This window comes from Nipponia nippon, unplaced genomic scaffold (assembly GCF_047370975.1).
Source record: "Nipponia nippon isolate SJK-2023a ecotype South Korea unplaced genomic scaffold, ASM4737097v1 scaffold_5, whole genome shotgun sequence".
Taxonomy (NCBI): domain Eukaryota; kingdom Metazoa; phylum Chordata; class Aves; order Pelecaniformes; family Threskiornithidae; genus Nipponia; species Nipponia nippon.
This window is the reverse complement of record NW_028262369.1, coordinates 87938601-87959348: the sequence shown is the minus strand read 5'-3', so window position 1 is coordinate 87959348 and position 20748 is coordinate 87938601. Positions and strand designations below refer to the sequence as shown.

Below are 20748 nucleotides of genomic sequence, written 5' to 3'. Positions count from 1 at the left end.
TTTTTTTTCAGAGAGGACTTCTGTGCCCATAGTGATAATGTTTTATTTATCCATTTGTTCATTCATCCACCCAAGAACAGAAGTTGGAAATGGGAAAATTATTAGTAACCGTATTATATTTATCGAATTGACATAGTTTTTTGAATATAAGGGGGCAGATAATAGGCTCCCTCTGGTTGGAAGAGTTCTTGTCTGCTCTTTCTGTCTCCCAGGTTTAACTGAGACATGATGAGTGTTACCCGTCTCCTCTGGGTTACACTTAAGTCACTCTTCATATGTTGCAGGTGTATGTTCTCTCTTGTATCTTCGGAGGACAATATAATATGTAACGTTTGTGTAATTGACAAAATGAGTTATTGATAATAGCTGAAGTTAGGTCAAGTAGCGTTTTGGGTCTACAACATGATGATTTTTTCAGAGTTCAAAGAGAAAATGTTCCAATTTGTCATCCGACTAGAGAAATAATGGTAATTATTATTTTAACTTCCACTGGGACTTATATCATGCTGCATGAGCTCTGCATACCAAAGAGAGGTGATGTATGCTCCAGTCTGAGTTTCTTTATAACAGAATACCAATGCACCGCAAAACTATGATTTTTTTGTTTAAAGGTATTTTTATTTTGGAAAGATCATGTTTATTGCATTTAGGGTCATCTTATAACAAAGGGGTATTAGTGGTTGTGGTAACACCCACATATAGATTTATTGCTTCATGTTATGTTATACCCAGCTGAATCAATGGGAAAGAGAGCTTTTTGGGGAAGCTGCTGATGAAATATTTAAGAAGCTTTTATTAAAATTTTTCTGGGAGGTAATAGTGACAATGTTAAAACCTCCTTGAACTTAGCCCATTCTCTAAACCACCTAGTTAATCACTGGAAGTAGGAGGTGGGAATAAAGGAGGTTGCACTTCACACCAGGACAACACAGGGGCCAGCTGCACAAGTTGCTGTCACTGGCCTGAGACTGGGATCAAACTTTTCATAGGGAGGTGTGGGAAATACACCAGGCTACAGATGGAAAGGAAAACGGGCCACAGATTCATGGAAAACCTCTTTCCTTTCTTCTCTCTAGCCAGGGGAAAGGGCTAAACTGTGGAGTCCTTAGCAGGGCCTTAAAAATATCCTTTCATTTTTTTAAAGAAGTGTTTTTGTTAGACTAGTGGGGTTTTATTCTTTCTTTTCCTTTTTCATTTTCTTTCTCATTCTCTTTTTTTTTCCCATGTGTGCCTCAAGGCATTTACTTGTCATCCATCATTAGCTTTGTCTTAAGAGCTGCTGTCTGTGAGCATGCACTGCGTCAGTGGTGTTCAGACAAAAGTGGAGAAAGGTTCGCCCGGTGTTGCTTTGACATGTTCAAAGTGAGCCACTCCATCACTCCAGGGATGGAAGGGGCAGGGGTAGGAGCGGAGAATGGGAGGCAAAGCAAGAAATTCTTCCTGATGTTGTATTGCTTGGAAGAAATATGCTGTGAAATAATCTGTTCTTCTGCTTTCCAGCCTGGGATTGTGGAGCAAGGCTTTTTTTTGTGCAAGAGAGTGTAATTATTGCTTTAGGAAAAAAAAAAAAAAAAAAAAGTGTTCTTTTCAGAGAATTCAAATTGCTTTAATTAGCAGAAAGATACATACAGAAGGCCTTGGGTTATTTAAAAGGCACCGTGACGAGTCAGTCTCTTGTGCTAGCCCTATTTTTAGTTTTATTCTGATATCTTTTTCTCTAAATGCTGTTCTTTTCCTTTAAATAAAAAAGCAGGGGGGAAGGGGAGAGCTGGGAGCAGGTTTGAATTTCAGGTTAGCACTCAGCAAACGTCCCTCTTTGGGCTGGCTGCCCTGAGGTGCCCTCACCATCTGGGAGGTGCCCCCCAACCCTCTTGAGGCAAAAGAAGCTGAGCCTGCTCAGGACCTTGCAGAAATGGGTCCTCCGTGACTGAAATGGGACAGCAAAGGCCGACTGATCTGTGTGCGAGTCTGACTGCACAGCAGAGCATCCCTAAAACAAATTCCCTCCCAAAGAGTCCTTCCTACAGTGGCATTTCCCTAGCCGTGCCTCCCCTGGCTGGTGCGTGCCTGGTGAGCAGCCTGCCCGAGACAGATGCTGTTCCCAGCTGGGAACACAAAGAAGTGAACTGTGATCATTGAAAACAGAGGCTTTCACGTATTAGCAAGACCTTTTTGCATACTGGGCTGCTGTAACAACCAGCCTGGTTTGCACTGTCACCCTTTCCCTTCCCCTTCCCCTGTATGCGTGTGCATGCGTGTATTTTTATATATATATAAAAATATATATATATATAAATAATAGGGGATATATTTTATAGCTAAAGATTTCAGAAGCTTGTAGAAACAGAATTTCACCTTGAGAAACACCAAGAGATAAAAAATTAGGTTGTTTGTAATCAATAAAGATAGATGGGTTGTAAAAAAAAACAAAAGCAGACACAAATAATCCATGCAAATTAAACTGTATTCACCTTTCTTGTCAGAACTGCTTCCGTAGCCCTTAAATCACAGACATTTTAAAACCAAGCTTAAAATTCATTCTCAAAATTGTCGTGCAAGCCATCTGCATTTTACAATTTATTTATTTATTTTTACTCCCTGTGAGATTGGTATCACTGTACATCTACCTAGCAATTTACATGTATTTTATTTGAGTGGAGTTTGATGTCTGTTATGATGAAAATGTCAATGTTCTAATGATTAAATTGATTTTTTTCTCCCCTTTTCTAGAAACAGCATAGCTGCCTCAGCAGTGTGTGCCTTCAATCTGAGTGCCATTACTCAGGCATTTAATGGCCCTTTCCGTTACCAAGAAAACCCAAGATCAGCCTGGCTGCCAACGTTAAACCCCATCCCTAATTTCCAGGTACTGCTGCTGCTGCTCTTCAGTTTACTCCAGTCCCTTTTACGTTCTGTCACTCCAGTGGTTTGATTTGTGTGGGGCTCATTTTTCCAGGTAGGCCCATGGTGCAGATAAATTGTATTTCTCCACGTTTATGAGCGTTTTAGTCTGTGCAACTCCTTGCCACGTGTTATTGAGACCACAGGATTCACAGCAAAAATTGAATGGTTTTAACGATAATAAGAATGTTCAGATTTTTTATAATAATGAATAATTTAAATCTCTGTTATGCTCATCACTGACACATGAACTCTGAGAACGTGATCCTCACAAGGGGACATAGAGGCATGTCCCCACCGAAACTGGGAAGGATTGAAAGCTGAAGCTGGGCAAAGTCAAACTAGAATGGAGACAACCTATATTTTTAAACAAGAAAGGTAATTAACCACTGTGACTGTGTAAGGATGTGATGAATTTTCTGTCACTTGATAGGGCCCCGAAGGCTACCAGTGTTTCAGTGCAAGATGGATGTCTTTCCCGAGACACGGTAGCTCAGGCAGAAATTATGGACACATTGCAGCAGTAACTGGTGGAAGAGGACACGTGAGGATGGTCACAGTGGTTCCTTCTCGTCTTAAAAAATCTTTTTTTTAATGAATGAGCAGTTTTCCAGGATTATGAGTTAAGGCCAATTTGAAAATTATAGAACAACTGCAGCTGCTTTATGCCCAGATTCAGTCAGTGCAGTGCAGAGTATGTGACAGCCCCAGCAACCCTAAGTCTTCTGAAGCATGAGCCCATTTTACAGCTCAGTCCCTTCCCACCTGGGGAATGCTAAGGAGGATGGACTTGTCTTCCTGTCCTCGCTTCCCCATGGTGAATCTTTTCAGCCCGATTGTGTGAATCCAGCTCTCCTTTATTATGACAAAGGTGCTGAGGCTGCCTGCAAATGCCATCTGCCTTCAAGCTGATGATGTCAAGGTCCTTCCAAAAAGGACCCTGCAGTTGCCTGAAATCACAGCAAGAGCAGATGGGCAGCAGGCCCATGCTGCAGGCAGAGATGTGCTTGGGTTCCTGCTGAGGAACCTGACTTCTCCCCCTGAATTCCCCCATGGCATCTGAGTGAGGGCTTCTGCCTGCACAAGGTGCGACAGGATTGGACTCTCAATCACCCCCTCAGCTTGGTGCTCTCAAAACCAAGAAACAAAGCTTTGCTGAAGGCCCAGCCATGGCAAACATGGTCAGGCTTTTTTTTTTTTTTTTTTTTTTTGAGTTTAAAGGGAATATTAAGGTTAACTGAGAATTAAGGACTTTCTGTTCCTTGCTGGGCTAACCCAGGAGGAATAGAAAAGGACTTTGGAAAGCATTTCCATGTAGTGAAAAGTATGAGATAAAATGTGGAGTGCAAAGATTGCAGCAGCAAGATGAAAGAAAAGAGTCAGAGGAAAATACGGAAAGGAAAAGGAGGTATGTGGCAGACAAAAGGAAGATTGCAAGAAGAGATTAAGATGTTTTTCAAGTACAGGAGGAACAAGAGGTCAGTGAAGGGCCTTTAGGAGATGACAAGGGTAATTTAGCGACAGAAGAGGCAGATATTGCAAAAAAAATTAAATTAATTTTTTTTTGCCTGAGTGTTCACAAAGGAAGATGAGGGAAGGATGCCAGAAGTTTTTTTTCTTGCCAAGAGGAAAGAGAAATAGTGAAGGATACAGAGGATCAGGACAATGCAGATAATCAGGAAATTAGAACAAAACAAAATAAAACCAAACCAGAGGGATGCTGTGTCAGCACACAGGCTGCCAATAGACCAAAAGGATTATCTGTGAGTTGACAAGAACAGAAAACAAAACCAACAATGACATTCCTGCCACTGGGACCCCTCCTTCAGTGATGCTCTAGAAAGGAAAGTGAGTGGGGAGAAAAGCATCCAAAGCAAGACAGTAGTGTAAACCAGGAGTATAGGAGACAGCAGAAGAGAGAGATCTAAAAACTGTTTAGAACTTGGGATGAGGCAGTCGTGAAATTAAAAAGACCACTGCAACAGAAAAAACATTAAAACCTGCCTGAGGACACATCAAAAAACCACTGATGTTTCCTTAGTCTGGCTACTCAGGAAGATGCTAAAGTTGATAAAAAAGTGGCCATGTTTATAGGTGGTGGGAATGAGTATCACCCTGTTCACCTAGTTCACGCAAGCTCCAAAATATTGTACGGCTTAGTACATCAGCTGTTAGGATCCATATTTATTGTGTAAATGTGAGCTAAATTCCTGTCAACTCATTTTAGCACGTTGTAAGAGAAGCTCTGCATGGTGCACCTCGGAAAGGCAGCCACACTGCAAAGAGTTGCTTTGATGCATATTGAGGGTATGCACATTGAGGGTATGCACATGGGAAATTTGTACTCTGTAGCTGGAATGCTGTAAATTGGCGTCCTAATTCACAGTATACTAATTTCTCTTCCAAGGAAAGCCCAAACATCTGGACCCAAAATGAAGGAAAAGAAATTTGTGGATTTTTTTCTAGTGAAATTGGTCATGTGTGGGCATCACTTAGTGATGTCATCTATCTGGACTTCTGTAAGGCCTTTGACATGGTCCCCCACAACATCCTTCTCTCTAAATTGGAGAGATACGGATTTGACGGATGGACTGTTCAGTGGATGAGGAATTGGTTGGATGGTCACATCTGCATGGCCTTGGGTAGGATAAATAATCAGTCACCCAGCTGCCTTTTGGAGTTATAAATCTTCTGCCCACCATGCATGGCATTTTGGGGAAGAGTGAAGATCCAGCCCAGGCTACCGACATGGACCACAAAACTGCATGGAGCATATAATCTTGCACCGGCTTTTAAAAATGCTGGATTCTAGAGATTAGCGTGAGATAAAAACTTAGGCCTTAAAATGCATTGTCCATCTGGTAGGACTTACGCTGGTGTTTAAAAGACAAAAGATGAGCTCTTTTCTTCCCCCCTATTCTGGATGGACAAGGGCATTGAGTCCTATCTCAGTGCACACCTTGGTACTGGAGGATGGATGGACACCGGTTGACCTGCCATTCACTGCGAGGATAGAAGAGCTGTGGGTGGGGAGGGGGTAGCTAGTGACTAACCTGCCTTGCTTCAGATGAAGCCAGAGGGGTCTATTCAAATGGGAGCACATAAGAGGAAAGCAATGTGGTGAGCTGAGTCCTTCAATGCAAAACCAACTCATTTTTCAGGTTTTTTAACCTCCAGTTTTCGTGCATTGTACAGACTGAGATGCCAGGTAGAGCCTGAAGATGATTTGAAAAGCTTCAAGGATTATCACAAAAACTTTCTTTCCACTGCTAGCTTTACATCTTTGTACACCTAGCATTAATTCTTTCTTTTCCTCCTTGGTTTGTTAATGCCCTTCTGGTGTGCTAGCTCCAGGGTATCACACGGGAATGAAACACCACATCACTGGTCAGTGGACCAGCTGGGAGAAACATTTATAAAGAGCGGGCCACAGGCCAAAGCTAGGCTAAGGATCAAGATCAGGCTAAGGGCCTGATCCTGTGACCCCCACACAGACCCACCGCTGCAGGAAATCAACAGGACATGGGTTTCCAGAAGAATTTCAGGATTTGGTCTTGGGCTGCTGGAGTGGGGAGAAAATGCAGGTGCTGAAGTTCAATCTTCCATGTTTAGTGTGGGACGCTGAGTGATGACAGCCCAAACGAGAACCTGACGGAGAGAGTCCTGCAGGATGCACAGCGCTTGTTCCTGATGAACGATGTCGTGCAGCCGGTGACAGTAGATCCCTATGTGACGCAGGACAGCATTCGATTTTCCAAACTGGTGGTTGATATTGTTCAGGGGAAGGATACTCTCTACCACGTGATGTATATTGGGACAGGTAAGAGCATCAGGGCTTAAGAAAGTTCCCTCCACTTGCTCATAGACCTAGCAGCCCTAGTAGCTCAGTCGTGACATCATTATACAGTTGTCATTCAATATCATTTTGGCACAAAACTGCATGGAAATTAGTTTGCCTGAGCAAATTAAAAGCAGGATGGAGGACTTGAGGCAGAGTCCCAAGTGAGCAGACCATAAATCTACATTGTGTTTAAGAACAACAATAACATTTTTTTTCCCTTTTATAAAAACATGTTTCAACTAATCAGACTAATACATAACAGTGGAGAAGAGCAAAGGTCGCTGAAATGCTCTGTGGTTTTGTGCACGTAAGTTGCCTATCTGCACTATGACATGCTAATCTCTAAATAAGCAATAATAATACTTAACCTCGAGGCTTGCCCAAGGTTTTAATTATTTCTTTCTTTGCACTTCCGTGAGCCTACTGGTGTATGACTCCCAGTGCTTTTGGGAATGGGCATGCGCACTGAAATGTAATGCAGATGGGGAAGCTGAGGCAAGTGCTTTTTTGTGCTAGCATAGCGAGCCAGTGGTAGAATTAAGTATATGATTTAGTCTCTTGATTTCTACTGCCATCCTCTAATTAGCAGGACACATTGCCTCTTCTGAAAAGCACAGATATCTTGGATAAATGAAAGATGCTGAAGAAGGGCAAAGTGTTATAAATGGTTGTCTTAGCCCATATTCATACTAATGATAGAGGTTAAATTAAATAGTTTGATTAATCAGAGTATATGGCCAGCCTCATGGGTATAATGTTGTTATCCTCTATTGCAGAAGCTTTGACTTTAGAATAAGATGGATTGCCTCCATAAGTGTTAGTTTAATCTCACATCTGAATGCAGAGACATTGCCTCATTCTTGTGTTACCACCTTCCAGCACTGTGTCATAATTTATCTAACTTTTACCACCACTTACTTCAAAAGTGATCATCTTGGATGTGTTCTAGTAACCTTCTCACTGTGGGAGCTTCCATGGACATTGATTATGATGAGAAGATTGTACTTAAACGGAAATACAACATGGTTCTGCCATTTTGGTATCTTGATATTTTAAGTGAGGAGTCCCAGCTACAAAGCCTGAGAGCAAGCTGGGATACTTTCTGCCTCGTATCATTTGTGTAGAAAAGTCCACTGCCATAACCTTGCCTCCTTATTCATGTTTGCATTCTGGCCCTGGTTAGTGGTGACTGAAGAGTAAGCTCTGGTGGACCTGAAACATTTAAACCAGTCAAATGCTTCAGTAGAGACAGCCCTGTCCAGAGGCAGTCCTGAATACAAACCCAGTCCTGAGACAAACCGAGCCCAAACCTGGGCCTCAGTCTTGTTCCACACTTAAGGCCCTCCCTCCTAAGTGAAAGAGCAGCTTTGCATGGCAGCCAACCCCACCACTGTAAATTGCTGAGCTTTGGCACCAATACGGAAGTTATCGGGATAGGAAGATTAAGCTTCAGGAACAATCGGGGCTGACAGACCTCTTTGGGATTTTAATGAAAAATGGTGTGGTTGCCCCCTTTTCCCCAGCATAAATCTTCCACAGTTTATCAGATCTTTAAATCGTTTAGGTAAGAGCACTGTGAGCACAAACATATACGTTTCTGCGTATGCACTGCTCATGCCGTAACATCCCCTTGTCAAGCTGGCAGGATGGCTTCTTCCAGGAAGAGGATCAATTAGATCCGTGACCCACGCAGTCATTACAGGGGCCTCTGAGATTTCCAGCAGGGCCGCTGCATCTGTTGTCATTTGTCATGTCATCAAATCTCACTGATGTGCTCCATAAACGAAAAGAAATATAGATTTGAGGCACCAGAAATGATCCCTGCTATCCCAGGTCACCTTGCTGTATAACTCACGGGTAATGGGACCAGACTCTTTTCTGCCTCAGTGCTCCAACTAGGAAATTTCTCCAGGTACTCGTTCTCCAGATGGTCCACATCCTTCTGGTTTCCCATTAAAATGCATTTGCAGACAGTTTCTGTAATGTCTGAGAACTGCTGAGGATTGTAACCACGTAGCTGGAGCTCTCTACCATGGGCAGCGGGTGACCCAGAACTAGGTTTAAAGCAGCTGGGTAAAGATGACGTTAATATTTCACTCTTTAGGCAGATATGAAATGAAGTCAACGCCTCCAAGATTTACTTGTGCCTTGTTTCTTGTTCCATTAGAGTATGGCACCATCTTGAAGGCCCTTTCTACCACTAACAGGAGCCTGAGGAGCTGTTATTTAGAGGAAATGCAGATCCTTCCTGACGGTCAACAGGAAGCAATCAAGAGTCTCCAAATCCTGCACAGCGACAGGTCGCTCTTTGTGGGCTTAAATAACGGAGTGCTAAAAATTCCTCTGGAGAGATGCTCCATGTACAGAACAGAAGGGTAAGCAAATTTACAGCTCTGATATATTCCACTTCAGCCTAAAAAGAAAAGCACCAGGGAAACATACTCCAGTCTGATTTGGTTTCAAATGCTTTTTTTCATCACTACAAGACAAAAGACACTGTTGGAAGTGCATCTCCTGATAGATACATTCATGACAGTAGCAATGAGAATGAGCAATGTTTTTTTTTGTAAATATTAATTAATCCTCATCAGGAATTAATTGTGTGTTTACCATGGAAGGACTCGCAATATTTACTACTACTTTTTTTTTTTTTTTATTTGACATTTCAGTGTTGCTTTGATTAACTCCATGTGTTTTGCTGTTGGTTCTTATTGGCAGCATGGCTGCAGGTTTCTGAATTTGGGTTGCAGCCAGTCTATCCTGGCTTATCTGAGTGATCACCTCTGAAACATCTGATGAGGCAGGGCTGGGCTGCGTGGCAACTTGTTACTGCTTTTGGAACCCAATAGCTCATCTCAACTATGTGTGACACCTCTTACACCTGGATAGATTCTGTGCCTTGATTGTACCTTTTAAAGGGAGTAGGAAGAAAGACTTTTTTTAATTGTCAGAGCAGTTTTCCACCCAGAAATGTGTGTAGAAGGTTTTTGCCTCCAAATGGTGTCCCCCCCGTTTAAGCAGGTGAAAGAGCGTGATACCAACTGATTGAGACATACGCTCAAATTATCTCCCTGGGTGTGTAGTGGGGTCTGCTGCGGGTAATTGCTTATTTACATCTCTTTAAAACATTCTTCCTTCTCCTCTCTTGTTTTTGCCTTGCTTTCCTTGATGAGAGTTCTGTCTGAAACTGATGTCCTCTGTGCTAGACAAGAGGAAGGAATTTGTTATCAATGTCTAAACGGATTCCCTCTTTCATGGCCTACTTCAAGATGTCCCTGTTCTCTTGCCAAAAAAATTGATATAGAAAATGTCACCATCATTTTATTTTCAACAAGTAGAGTTTTTCTATCAGCTTGTACTAAATTCATGTCTGTCTAAATATAAAAATGCCAGCTCTTTCTATTTTTGCTGAACCTCTTAATTATCTCTTTCAGAAAATATAACTTGGTCGTTACTGTAAGTTTGACACAGAAAGGTTTAGTGTGTAAAGGTTTAGTTGCTTATACAGACAGGCTGACACAGAAGTGTTTAGTAAGAGAGAGAGAACCACAGCTGGAAAATGCCATCCTGTCCTCAGCCCTTAAAAGCAGAGATTTTAAAAGGTAGAACATAACAGCTGTCCTCTTCAGGCTGTCCTGGAGATTTTCAGTTTGAGAATATTTATGTGTGTATACATATATATGATCCAGTTTCAAGAGAAATGAGTTCTTCCTTTTCTTTCTTTCCTAATCCTGAGTTCAGCTTTCTGGTAATTTATAGATCGTGTCCCAGTTTCAGCCTGTGTAAGTACTTTGTGTGACACTTCCATTAAAACTCAAGTGGTGGAGGTTTGCTCAACTGTCTAAAAAAGGGACAGGCAGGGAAAAAGCAGCAGCGGCTGGAGGGCAGGCGGTGGGGGTACCTCACGGGAGCACCACCTATTTAGGACCTGAGGGCCGCCGCGCAGTCCCCTGCTCCTATAGCCTTATCCCGGCAAAACAAACCTGGCTCCAAAGAGGTTCCCTTGCACGCTGGTGGCCACAAGCAGCCTCAGTTTTATGCATTGTACAGCACTGAGTCCTGGCTGAAATTACTGGGAAGCTTGTATACCAATGCTGGTTTTTTTTTCTAAAACTAACTTTCTGGAGGCATTTTTCAGTGCAATAAGGAAGCAGTCCAGCTCTTTGGGGGTGGAGACTCAAACTCTTCCTCCATTAACTAGTTTCATGCTACTTTTAGGCAATTAAAGCTAGCTGCTGGGCTATACCAAAGTACAGAAGATAGGGTCTCCTGACAGCATGGTGAGTGTATACGTTTGGCTATGTGGGAGGTCAGAATGTGTTGAATTTCGGTGCTGGCCAGGTAGTGTACTTGTGTGCATTGTAATGGATCTTTGCCCATGGCTGAGTCTTGTGGAGGGACTGTGCATTTGAAAGAAGGAGGAAAAATGAAGAAAACTTAGGAAAGCCAAGGAAGGGAATTATTTATATATTTGTTTAAAAGCATATCTGTGATATTATTATCAATTTTTAAGCAAAGCTTTTTTTTTGTAGGAAATTATTCAACTGCAAATTTTTCAGCTGCAAATGTTGGAACCCTTTTTTCCCCTTAGCATCCTGGCTATGTAGGTGATAAGTTAACTTGGCCTCCTTTGTATTTCTTTCAACACTGAACTATATCGAGAAGGATGTTTTAATTTCCTCCAGTGCATTCCACCTGGCACTTCTCCTGGGCTGTGATTTATTGCTTATTGTTATGTCTATGTTTAATACATGCCAATATACAGCCACCACGGGAAGAAGGGCTCCCACCTCTACAACACCTCCCGCTTACTTTTTTGCCGTGCTGTGACTTCTCGGCTGGCCTCCCTGAAAAGCTCTGGTTTCAGCAGTTTTTATAATCTAATCGTTTTGATGGGGGCTGAGGAAGCTTAGAGGTGATGGAGAATTTGTGCCTCCCAGGCAGGAATACCACAACACTGTTTGTTTTCTTTGGCTGTGCCTCATGTTATCAGGAAACTTTGCAGCCTTTTACACCCTGGGGGCTGATGTGGGTTCTCGATTGCTGACTTAGAGCTCTTGCCTTCACCCTCCCTTCTCCCTTCTCCCTGGAATGGGTGATCATGTGTCAAGAGAAAATTGATCCTAGCATTGATCCCCTCCAGCTATCCTTGCTGCTCTGCTGCTTTAAAACCTTGGGGCTTGGTACCAAGGCTCAGAAATGGGACAGAGGGAAAAACAGCAGTGACGGGAAGAGATGGAAAGGGAAAAGGATTTCTGCCATCTCCTTTACTGTTTGTTTATTGACACGGCACCAATTTAATTTCTTAAATGGTGACCAGTAACTCAGCCCCATGTCTTGATGTAGTTCGTTGACCCAATATATTTCTGGGTGTCTGAGCAGTGTTTTGTGTGTGCCCACTGACCTGTCTCAATCTGTTTTTTCGGAACAGCCAGTCTTAGCAACAGGGCAACAGGAAGACATCTGTAATGTCAGCTGCCCAAATTTACAGGCTGGACTTGGCTGCAGGGACCTTGCCTTGTGTATGTGTTTTCCTGTTGTGCTTCAGTGCTACCGTTCCCCGCTCTCGCTGGAGACTATTAGGAAGATGTCCAAGGCGAGCAAAACCTACAAGCCCTTTAAACGTGCAGCGTGTTTTGAAGGCTGCTTTGCTGGTTGGTAGCTTGGCTGTGCTTGCTGCTGGATTTTGCATGGCTTTGAAATCTTTGTAACCTCCCTGCAATTTTCAAATGAGCTTGGATTTTTGCCTCAAGTTGCCCCCAAGCTTTGGGAAGGGATATTTGGAAAGCCAGCACTGCAGCTTTATCACGGACACCACCATATCTCTAGAATATGTCTGAACAAAATCCCGAATCGGAATTTGAGAGAGGTGAGGACTTCAGATCTGGACCATTATTTTCAGGTGGGGCCTATCTGTGGGGGTAGTTTAGTCATTTTTTCAGAGTGGGGTGAGATTATTCGTTTTAGGAATTGCAATCAAACAGGTAGGAGAATGAAGCTGGTTGTTGTAGGGAACACTTTGTGATCTCTTTGTATTGCCCCTTTGCAGCATCAGGACTGTGGGCCTTTGAGCAGACAGAAGCCCTGAGGTGGGCCGTGGAGTGATTTTGTAGCCATTTTTTGATTACACATTCAAATGAGGAAAAGAAAATGTGTTTGGGAATGAGACCAGAGGGTCTCTTGAATACCCACCTTTTCTCCCTGTCCTGAGCAGTTTCTTTTAATGCACTTTATGTTGATATTCATTCTGTCCTCTTCCCCCCTTCGGTTTTCTGCGTAAAATTTGCAGTTTGCATGATGCAGGTTGCAATTTTGGGATGTACAAAACTGGTTCTGAGAACAGTTTGGCTTGCTTGTCCTCTCCCTGTCGTGCTGTGCTTACGTGTGGGTGTCCCATCAGGTTGTGCGAGTGCCACCTCAGGTCAGCCTCATGCCAGTGGAGATACTCCTGCTTCCGAGGCTATGGGGAGAGCCAGATCCTCTTGCATGCAGCTATGACATGCTCTTGTTTGAACTCTGCCTGCTTTTTTGACCCGGTTGCAGGGAGTTTGCTGTTGAGTGATGCTGAGCTTTTGCCCTCCTTCTTGGCCTAAATTCTGCCGTACATCCCCTCTGGCCATGGTGGTTAATGCAAAGCTAGCAGAAATGACTCAGCTGACAAGTACTCTTATTTGCTGACTTGAGATCTGTGTGAGAAACACAATGCACTTCTAAATAGAGCTGGGCCAGTGATCAGACAACTAAGTACATATAGGTGAGTAACTCCTGAAATGGCTTCAGGGAGTTTTCGGAAGAAAAGGGTCAGCAGTAAAGAAGCAGAGAGTTTTCTGCCCTCTTTCTCTCTCCAAAGTGCAAAACTGGAGCTCCAAGCATGGTCCCTGTACCTCGTCCACACTACGCTTTAAAGGGGCTGAGATATGGCATGGAGGATTGCTTTGGTAGTTATTGTTATTTTCTTCTTTTTTTTTTTACTCCTTATATGGTGCACAATCCTCTGTAACAAAGGAATGAAGCACTTGAATTTAGGATTGCAAAACCAGAATTACAGGATTACCAGATTTCAGGAGTGAAACTGTTGGGGAACTTAATTGGAGGAATAATACAGCCTGGGAAGAGATCTAAAAATGTACCAGTTTTGGAGAAAGAGTGAATTGAATATGGACTGGAAATCCTCTGACCTCTTCATCAGAATGTCGATAGTTCCTTGAAGGACAAACAAGGAACTATTGTTGGGTAAAAAAAAGTGTGGGAGAGAAAATGGTAAACGAGGTAGGGGAAGGAACAAAGCAGAGACTCTTGTTTAGTGGAGCCCAGCATCCAGCAGATCGCTGAGGCGACGTTGATGCCAGATTGTTCATCAAAGACCTTGAAAATCCAGCCCCTTCTTCTGAGCTGAGACTGTTGAAAATCTGGCCCAGATTTTGTTTTGAAAATCTTCTCCCTGAAAGTTTTAAAAAATATCCAGGGCATTGAACATCTTTTTAAAAATAGAGGCAAAAGGAAAGGTAACAGCCTACAAAAATGTTGTGATAAAGCTTAATCATCAATTTCCATCTGCTTTGGCTGATATGGCCTCTCCAAAATTAAGGGAATTAGCTAATTATTGTACCACCAATAATGCTGAAAAGCTTTGGAAGACTTCATAGGCAGAAAGGAGAGTGCTCAGCCCAATCTTTTGTCATCCACAGTATCCAATAATACATCAGAATAAATCACTAAACATCTGGTTTGGCATTCTGGTTACATTTAAGTAAATAGCAAGACTCCCACTGACAGAGAATGAAGACATCAAACAGAACCATGATCACTAAAGCTCTTGGAAAGAATGAAGTTTGGTAGATGAAATGGATCTGTGTTCTTTAAATAGAAGTACAAAATTATACCATTTTATCTATCCTGAAAACACATTTGCATCTGCTGTAGCAGGCAATTACTCCCATTTTCTTTAATGTAGCTGCTTATATATGTAGAGTTAAGCACATCCATACCATTTGCAGGATATGGACCTTTAAGATTCAAAGGGATGGTACAGGTCTAAGAAACCTGGATTTCAGGATAGCAGTTGAAGAGCTTCATTTGAATGGTCTGGGAAAGGGACGTGGCCACCTCTGTCTGAAATTGGAAAAAAAAGACAAGGATAAGCAGCAATGTAGTGAGCAGGGGCATGTTTCCAGTAAGATGCCAGAGAGACTGGTTTTCAGTTTCATCTTATTTGACATTATCTTTAATGGCACGGAAGAAAGAAAATAATAGCATACTCTGTAGATGGCATTTAAGTATAAAGGAATCACAAATAACAGTGAGGAGAGAAATGCAATGTGGGGCCAGTGGGGAGACCAGCAAGAGGCTTAGTTTGAGGAACAGGCCTGTGCTGAGATTGCTGATGTTTTCGTCACTGAAAAAGAGAGGACACGGGATGAAAGAGTGGAAAGGGGCTCTGCTCTGAACCAGATGAATTATTAGTTTTTCCCATTTCTATTAAATGCTCAAATCAATGACATGCTTTACATTCCTTTTAAGCTGCCTGTATACTTTTAGCCTCCCACTTTTAGCTCCAAACTATGTAAATGGCCCCAAGTGAAGGGTACTGTGGCAGAAGGGGAATTTAGCAGTAGCCAGAGTCAGGGGTTATACAACTGCGGAAACAGATGAAGGTCACTTCAGAAAAAGCCAAACAAAATCAGCTAATTTTGGAGCTCACTGGCTTTTGTGTCCTTACTAGCATGACTAGGTAGCCAATTTGTTTTGGGGGGCTTTGGATTTGCTAGGAGGGAGAAAAAAGCAGGGAGGTTGAACATGCTGAGGGCTTTTGTTTGCTCCTTATTTTTAAAGCGTACTGCCAACATGACTTAGCCCGCAAGATAGGGAACAGTTTAGCGTATGGATCCTTTTACCTCTAGGAGGCTGGCTTTAGGCCAACTCAGATCAATGATGTCTAAAAGTCATTACCATCTGACGCCTGCTAGGTGGGCTATGTGAAATTAGTTTCAGCACAGTGGCGACTGACAGGAAAGCAGGTAGTTTTCTTGGAATATGTAATATTAGGATGACATTGATGCTATTGTTATACAAACAAGATTAATAACTTAAGCTACCAGCAAGCCCCAGGGCAGATATCCATTGCATCTGTCAGTTCTTGCAATTTGCTACTATTATGTCATAAGATTTGTATTCTAGGCAATGGTCATACTCAGCGACATGGCTCCTGGTGCAAAGAGTCTACAGCCTTACTGCTGCCATGGCTGGTTTGCTTCATGTCTCAAGCTTCCAGGCAGCATTTGCAGTGTAAAACACAAATGTGCCCAATGTTAATACTGAATGAATATATTGCTACAGATGCGTCATTAACTTTTTATTAGGAGATGTGCTGTTTTACCTGTTTGTGGAGGAGGAAGTATCTGGAGCCAAAGCAAATTTGTTATTGTTGGTTTAAGTTTAAAATTTAAGTACATATAAGCACGTAAAATATGTATGGGTTGTAGAAAAACATAAGATTGTACTGCCTAGTGTTTTTTACCTGTCAAAATACCAAAGTACGGGAACACTCCAGTCTGCAAAGGGGTAGGGCTGGATTTCAAGAATATCCATTTACTTAAGTGATGTTGTCTCTTGTTAAGAAGTGGAATGGATATTGTTTGATGGCATTTTTATAACTACATGGGAAAAAACAATGGAGACTATGTTGGCAGGACCATTTTGCCCCTTATGCAATGTTAAAATAGCCCTGCATTGGACAGGAGATGTATTAGATCCTCAGCGTGTAGCAGGTGGTCTAAGATTTATTTGCCTTTTCCAACATACATTAATCTACAAAGGCTCTGTCTAGTTGAATCTGCATCTTACTGAGCAGAAAATAATTACCCAGAGCTTAACAAAATCCAACTTTCACGAAGGAGCTGCTTGAATATGGATTGCTTTGTGCAGCCTGGCTGACAACTGTAGACTGTTTTCAGGTTTCTTTATCATCACTCACATTTCTTTCTAAGTTTTCTGCCTTTGCAGTTTTCTTTCCCTTCCTAAGTTCCCATTTTAGCATAATTTGTGTTCTTAAATCATGAGCATCTTGCAGAGGCTACATAAAGCACCTGTCTGTGTTGCTTGCAGTGGATTTGCTCTTGCCTAAACCACCCTTTTTCCCATACCCACCTACGCCACCAGACTACACGAATTTGCCATGTTCACACGGAAGTCTCAGATCTGCGACCACAGAGCAGAAACACAGGAGCAGAGCACATTTTAATCTGACAGTCGCCTCCAGACACTGACTGACACAGGGCAGAGACAGGGAATAACACTTGAGCGCACTGATTTGCCCAAGCTGCCTTTCCAAAAGGATGTCTTGTCCCCTCTGCCTCTTTCCATATGGCAGCCCTGGGGCGCATGTTTTCTTAAGGCTCAAAAGCCAGCCGAGGCTAGGAAACAGTTGTGCTTTGCAATCCAGACAAACATGCCCTGCATTCAGGAATTCCTTCTGGCTATTCCTTTCATTAGGACTTTAATAGTATCCGAGTTTTCTTGTGGATGACTGATCCCATCACTGGTAGTCAGAGGCTCTCTGTACTTCTGTTTTTATTAGAGGTCAGTTTTGTTTGGCACAGTGACAAGAGTTTCTAATAGTGTTTGTGGAGGAACACTTATTCTTTTTTTTTTTAATAACCTGCTTTACTGATGTAAACATAAATCCGGATTTAATCAGAATTTTTCTCGGGATGGCATTAATCTTCATATTTGAATGAATGCAATGTTGTTTTATTTCACGGCTTTAAAAATAAAAATAAACACCTATCCAATAAAGAAATCACTGTTGCTAAAAGATGATGGAATGGGATGTCAGAAAGTAAGAAATGGAATAGTTCGTTGTGTAGATTGTGCGAGGCCATAATCTATAAACCACAATCGATTAAAGTGATATTGAAAATGGTAGGGCAGGAGGTGGAAACTAGCAAGGCAAGGTCCCTGATGTGGAAAGGAAAATGAGGTGAAACTGCCTCTGAAAATCCTCTGTCTGTGCGCTGTTTCTTTCAAATAAGTTACATGTGTTTGGCTCATAAATGGACTTCAGTTTTAGAGGTCGTTTTACACCATGGCTTTAATTTATGCGTTCAAAACAAATCATGTGCAGAGCAGCAATCACGGATGCTAAGCATGTGTGGGTGATAAATTACACACGCACACAACACACGCACACTTCAGCTTCTCTGCCTCTGCGTCCAACATCAAATGCCAAAATACCAAGCCTTGTCTGTCCAGATTAACATCAGCTGTAGCCCTCACAGTGGTGGTACCTGTGAGCTGTAGTGTGCTCTTCCCAAGTTGTGCCCTGCTCCACTTGCTTATGAAGTACGTGGCTACTTGTCTTGAGGAAAGGGCAGTAGCATCTGGCACGGAATGTGTTGTATTCACCAGCTGAGAAATGAAGCTGCTACTTGACCAGCGTCTGACTAAAGCAGCTCAGTTCCACTTGGCTTCTCTTCTCAGTGGGGAAAGATAATGGATTTGTACAGATCACTAACTCATCTCTGCAGTTTGAATTTTTAAAGGTATCAAAATTAGAGGGATTGTTTGAAGGTCTGGTGCTTTTTCTCCTTTTCTAATCTTATTTTCTTAAGCCACAAACATCCTTTTGATTCTTATTCTTCTCTTTTCATGCCCATCTGGCTTTCGGGAAGACAGAAGTCTGCTCTTCCTTGCACGGGCTATTGAGGTTGTCAGTAATTATGATTTGGTTGGCTGGAAGCTAATACGATTATTTGTTTAGTTCATCCCCTCTGCAGGTTGATAGCAATGGGACAGTAAGCTAACCTTGTCAGGAAATGCCTGTCTGCCAAACACAGCCTCATGCTTGCAACTAACAGCCACAGCTAAAACCTCCTTATTGCTTGCAATGGGCTGTTCCCTTGGAGTTAACTGCTCGAAAACTGCAACAAACCCATGTGAAATTTTGAAGTCTCATTCCCCAAAAGAGCAAGGTGAACTCCTGTGCTGCCCGTGCTCCTGAGATGCTGAGCACAGATGAGTGTTGCTCAGTGCCTAGCAGGATCAGGCTTATAAAGGTTTGCACCGCACCAGTTGATAGCGCTGCTGTCTCTGTGCCTCTGATGAGCTAACTGGTGATGCCCCTGGGGGTTTAAAGGGGGGGTTTAAAGGACTAGGTGCTATGGCAGTTACCGTATCTCCCTGGCAAACATGATGTTTGCTGCAGGTTCCAAACTCATCAGCAAAAGTGCAGAACCCTCTCCTGGTGCAGTGGCAGGGTTTTGTGAGCAAATACAGTCTGGGAAGGGAGCTTATCAGTCTTTGAGTCTAGAGCTCTGCCTCTGCAGATCATCACGTCCTGGCATTCCATTCCTGTTTGCTTTTAGTCATCAAAAAGGAGTGAGAAAGAGGTAAATGTAAAGAGAGGGGATGAAAACTGGGAAAGCAAGCATGTCCTGGCAGATGAGAGGAGCAGAGTCCTTCATGTGAATGCTCTGGATGACAGTTTTGTGGCTTTTGGTACAAAATGGCATTTTTGTGTGTCTTCTGTCTGGTAGTAAGAATGGGAAGAAGCTCTAGTAATTCTTTCTTTCCTTTGGTCTGTCGCAGCCTAATCTCTTGGGTCTGGTTCTATTGATTTGATGATCCATTTATTATACAGTCTAAAGTTTTAACTCTCAGGGAAAAAATGACCGAAAGATGAAGTTATCTAGACCCAGAGCAAATTAAATTGGGAATGAAAAACTTTTGAACTACAGATGTTTAAGCATTAATGAAGATTCTGAAAGAAGGTGTCATTCAGGCTATTACAAAAAAGGAGATCTTGGGCAGGACCATCATCTTGGAAGCAAAAACCTTTTTTACAGCACATGCTATTAGTGAAGGCTTAGCACCACCAGGCTTCAAAGGCCCCATAAAAACTCTTTTGAGTCATAGGTAAGAGTTTCCATTGACTTCAGTGGGCTGTGGATAGTGCCCCACTTGCAAAGTCTTAATCCTTTGTGTTATCCCAGATGACTGCTGTAGAAATGATTGCAACAGCCAACAACAGGGAGTCTTGCAGCTCCCAAACAGCAGTCAGCAGGTGAGCTCTTATGAGTAAGATCTTATTTTCATGCAAATGTCCTTGGTAAGCAAGAATAAGGAACCGGAGAAAAAAATACCTTGAATAGGAGATACAAATGGAATTGTTTTTTTCAATTGAGCGTTTTCAGTGTATGCCTTTATGCCTCAGATAAGATATTTATTGCGCAGCAATGAATTAAAGAGAATTGGTAGTAATGGCCTGTCATAATAAATCCAACCTCTTAGATATCCATCAAGAAGTATTCTCCTGAGTCCTCACTGAATGCGCTACGGGTAGTAGATGGCCAGAGGGGAACTGGGAGCACAGACCATGTGGTATCATCACCATCTTACTTCCACAAGCATCCCACTTTGTGGGATTTCATTAACTAAGTCATTAGCATTAATATAGCCAGTGTTAACCTGCTATGCTTGGGTAGTCTTCTGGGATAATGGGTTCCCTCTACCTGTGTGCATTATGATGGGAAACGATCGTTAGTTCCTTGAGGCATTCCCAGCCTGCCACTCAGGACACCTAAGTGTGGTGCTCCCTGTATGTATGGTATGAAATCCGGCCCCACTGAGCCAGTGGCAGAAGTCCCATTGCCTTTGAAACATCAGAATTTCATTATAGCATGTAAACTGCTTTGTGTCTTATTTCACAGAATTTACAGACTTCCTTGCAAGGCTTCGGGTCCCACAGCCTGTGTGAGACTTTTCAGCAATATCATAGTACAAAATGGTATTTACACATAAACATTTCAATTTATTTTGTGTTCTGAGCACAGGGAATGCTGTGATACCTTTACATTTTCCACACCATGGTGCCTGATCTAGTAAGAATGACAGCATATTTTTGAAGCATTTTGATCTGTGTGTGCGTGTATGCATACGTATATTCATCTTTTGGTGTGTGTTTGCTGGTGTGGTTTTATCTTTTAATGACATAAATAGGGATATATATT

At 42.4% G+C, this 20748-nt stretch overlaps 1 protein-coding gene across 3 annotated transcripts in view; it reads left to right on the top strand.

The window, feature by feature from the left end:
- Window positions 1-20748, top strand: part of SEMA5B (semaphorin 5B) — a 278168-nt gene that overhangs the window by 211197 nt on the left and 46223 nt on the right. For all 3 annotated transcript variants that reach the window (XM_087732767.1, XM_087732768.1, XM_087732769.1), the window contains 3 exons: window positions 2731-2866; window positions 6514-6721; window positions 8910-9117. In XM_087732767.1, the coding sequence (XP_087588893.1) occupies window positions 2731-2866; window positions 6514-6721; window positions 8910-9117 (552 nt within the window). The remainder of the gene's footprint in view (window positions 1-2730; window positions 2867-6513; window positions 6722-8909; window positions 9118-20748) is intronic.